At 44.2% G+C, this 2,852-nt stretch overlaps 1 protein-coding gene across 6 annotated transcripts in view; it reads right to left on the bottom strand.

The window, feature by feature from the left end:
* The window catches only part of rnf123 (ring finger protein 123), a 54,491-nt gene that overhangs the window by 45,819 nt on the left and 5,820 nt on the right, over window positions 1-2,852 (bottom strand). For all 6 annotated transcript variants that reach the window (XM_008408234.2, XM_008408231.2, XM_008408233.2 and 3 more), the window contains 5 exons: window positions 2,206-2,285; window positions 609-706; window positions 481-535; window positions 316-401; window positions 157-243 (listed from right to left, as the gene is read on the bottom strand). In XM_008408234.2, the coding sequence (XP_008406456.1) occupies window positions 157-243; window positions 316-401; window positions 481-535; window positions 609-706; window positions 2,206-2,285 (406 nt within the window). The remainder of the gene's footprint in view (window positions 1-156; window positions 244-315; window positions 402-480; window positions 536-608; window positions 707-2,205; window positions 2,286-2,852) is intronic.

Here is a 2,852-nt window from a genome sequence, read left to right as displayed (position 1 = left end):
TGAGGTTCTGACCCATTAGATGAGGTTCTGACCCGTTAGATGAGGTTCTGACCCAGACCCTGAGGTTCTAACCCGTTAGATGAGGTTCTGACCCGTTAGATGAGGTTCTGACCCGTTAGATGAGGTTCTGACCCGCTCCAACCCGTTTCTTGTCACCTTTCCGTAGTTGGTGGTCGTTACGTTCCACTTTCTGACCCGGTTTCCATCATAGGCGTAGGAGTCCGGCGTGTCCCCGACCCCTTCCTGAGAACAGAGAACTGTGTCAGAACCGACCCGGTCCGCCGACCCGGCCCGCCGACTCTTCCTCTTCCTCACCTCCTGGTTGAAGCGACAGCTCAGAGTGCACCAGCCGATCTGCATCAGACCCTGAGAGGAGATCAGAACCTCGTAGGCCCATTTCCCTGCAGGAACAGAACCCACCGTTCAGATGTTCTGTTGGGCCCGGTCCGGTCAGAACCCGGCAGAACCGGTGTGTTTTACCTTTAAAAACGCAGGTGGTGGCTCTGATGGAACTGAAGTTGCTGTGGCCAATTACCTGCAGGAAGCAAACACCATGTGAGACATTCTGCTACAGTCCAGAAGTTCTGACCCAAACGGACCCGGCTCACCCCCAGCAGGTCGTCGTCCACGAACAAGAGGCCCTCAAAGCCGCTGGTGTGGTCCAGAACCACAGGTTGAGGACCCAGACGGCCCTCTGCAGACGGATCTGAGGACAGGGAGAGGATCAGGCTGCAAAACTAAACCCGACCAACAACTGCAAATATACAGCGTTCCTCAGAGACGGAGCCGCCAGGGGGCGCTAGGGGGCCTCAGGGGGCGCTAGGGGGCCTCAGGGGGCGCTAGGGGGCCTCAGGGGGCGCTAGGGGGCCTCAGGGGGCGCTGGGGGGCCTCAGAAAGTTGGAGGAACAATTAAGAAAAAAAAAATGGAATCCAATAAATGTAATGGTTTTAATATAAATATCATCTGTGTTTCAATCATTATTATAAAATACAAGTTGAAATAAATTCCTGAAGATGGAGACAGAAGATAGAAGTAGCCTTTATTTTCCTCAGAGGGAAATTTAGCATCTTTCTGGCTGCCAGTCAAATTTATCAAGCTAGCGTAGAGCTAGCATAGCGAGCTAGCATAGCGAGCTAGCATAGCAAGCTAGCGTAGCGAGCTGGCATAGCAAGCTAGCGTAGAGAGCTAGCAAAGCGAGCTAGCATAGGGAGCTAGCGTAGCGAGCTAGCATAGAGAGCAAGCGTAGCGAGCTGGCAACTAGCGTAGCAGCTAACATAGCATGGAAAAGCTTCTGACGACCAAAGGAAGCGTCCAGCAGCCCGGCTGCTGTAAAAAACCTAAACTATGGAGGTTAAATAAAACTTGGAGTTCATATAAAAATGTTACGTATTTTATTATGAAACGAGGGAATAGTGGTGTAATTTTTACATCTGGTAGTATACTGAACATCAGATTATAAAGTCATAATAAATTACTGACATTTTCCACCACAGAATTCGCTGCCAACTGAAATGAGAAGGTTTGAAGCAGCATTTATGCTAAATGGATGTAATAATTGTAGAAAAATAATAAAAGTAAAATGGAAGATTCAAAGTTTCTGTACGACATCATACAGAAGCTAAAGCTGACTTGAAACAAGATGTTGTAGTTCTGCACCGACACCAGAAGTCGGGTCTGATATCCTGTACGAGTTCATAAGGCAGGATTAATATCAGCAGATACAAAATTACTGCTTAAAAAGTTTTTATTATTTTAAAACACAGACATAAATGTACAAAATTATTACTTTTTTGACACTTCTGCACCAGCACAGCGCACTTAAAACATATGAAAACAACTTTAATTTGTTCAGCCAGTGAAGTTAGGAATAAAACAGCCAATTAAAATAAATAGTAAAGAACCTGACAGAAATTTATTTCTTGGTCAAAGTTGTAAAGATAAACTGCAACAAACCTTTGAAATGGTTCACAAGTGCAACTAGGAATTATAAATATAAGGGAAAATAAATAATAAATCATATAATTAGACTGAATAGATCTAAACCTATGAACCAGGAAGACTGATACCTGATCTAGATTGTTTTCAATATCGGGACCAATCCAGATATTAGCATCGGATCGGTGCATCTGTAGATATTTGCAGTAGAAACGAGAGAAAACCTACCTGGTCAGGTTTTGTGTTTTTACAGTGCAGCAGGACTTTACCTCTGAGCTCTTCAGGTGTTTCTCCTTCAGACAGAAGCTTCTCCAGGTGTGAGCTCAGGTCCTGGAAACCAAGAGGCTTCCTGCAGAACGACACAGAAAGGCTGAAGCTTTGGATCCTCTGAGGAGCCGGAACCAGAACCAGAACCAGCTGGAGCTCCGGTTACCTAGGAAACCTTCAGGCTGCGTTCTGGACATCACACACTGATCAGATTCTTTATCAATCATTCAGTCAATACTGTCGTTATGGACGGAGGTTCGGAACAATAATGTTAAAGGAGGAAAATTCAGGGTCAGGATCCACAGAAACCCGGTTCTGTTGGGCTTTTATTAAGTCCAGCCCAAACTTTATTCAGTTTTATTATCATTATTCCTCTTCAAATATGATGGACATGTCAAAGTTTTGCTTCCATCTTCATGTCTAAAAAATGAAATCTGCAGACTTTCTTCCATAAAGACGAAATTATTATTATTATCAGTTTATTTATTTAATTCAAACATCAAAAAGTGAAATAAACATGAGAAAAACGTATAAAATAGAAAAAGATGGAAGAAGAAAAGTTTGTGTCAAAACAGCTGACAGAACCGGTCTATCATTAGAACCGGGCCTGAAACATGAAGCTGGTGACACACACACCCAAGCACACACA

Source organism: Poecilia reticulata, linkage group LG5 (genome assembly GCF_000633615.1).
Source record: "Poecilia reticulata strain Guanapo linkage group LG5, Guppy_female_1.0+MT, whole genome shotgun sequence".
Taxonomy (NCBI): Eukaryota; Metazoa; Chordata; class Actinopteri; order Cyprinodontiformes; family Poeciliidae; genus Poecilia; species Poecilia reticulata.
This window is presented reverse-complemented; position numbering and strand designations above follow the sequence as displayed.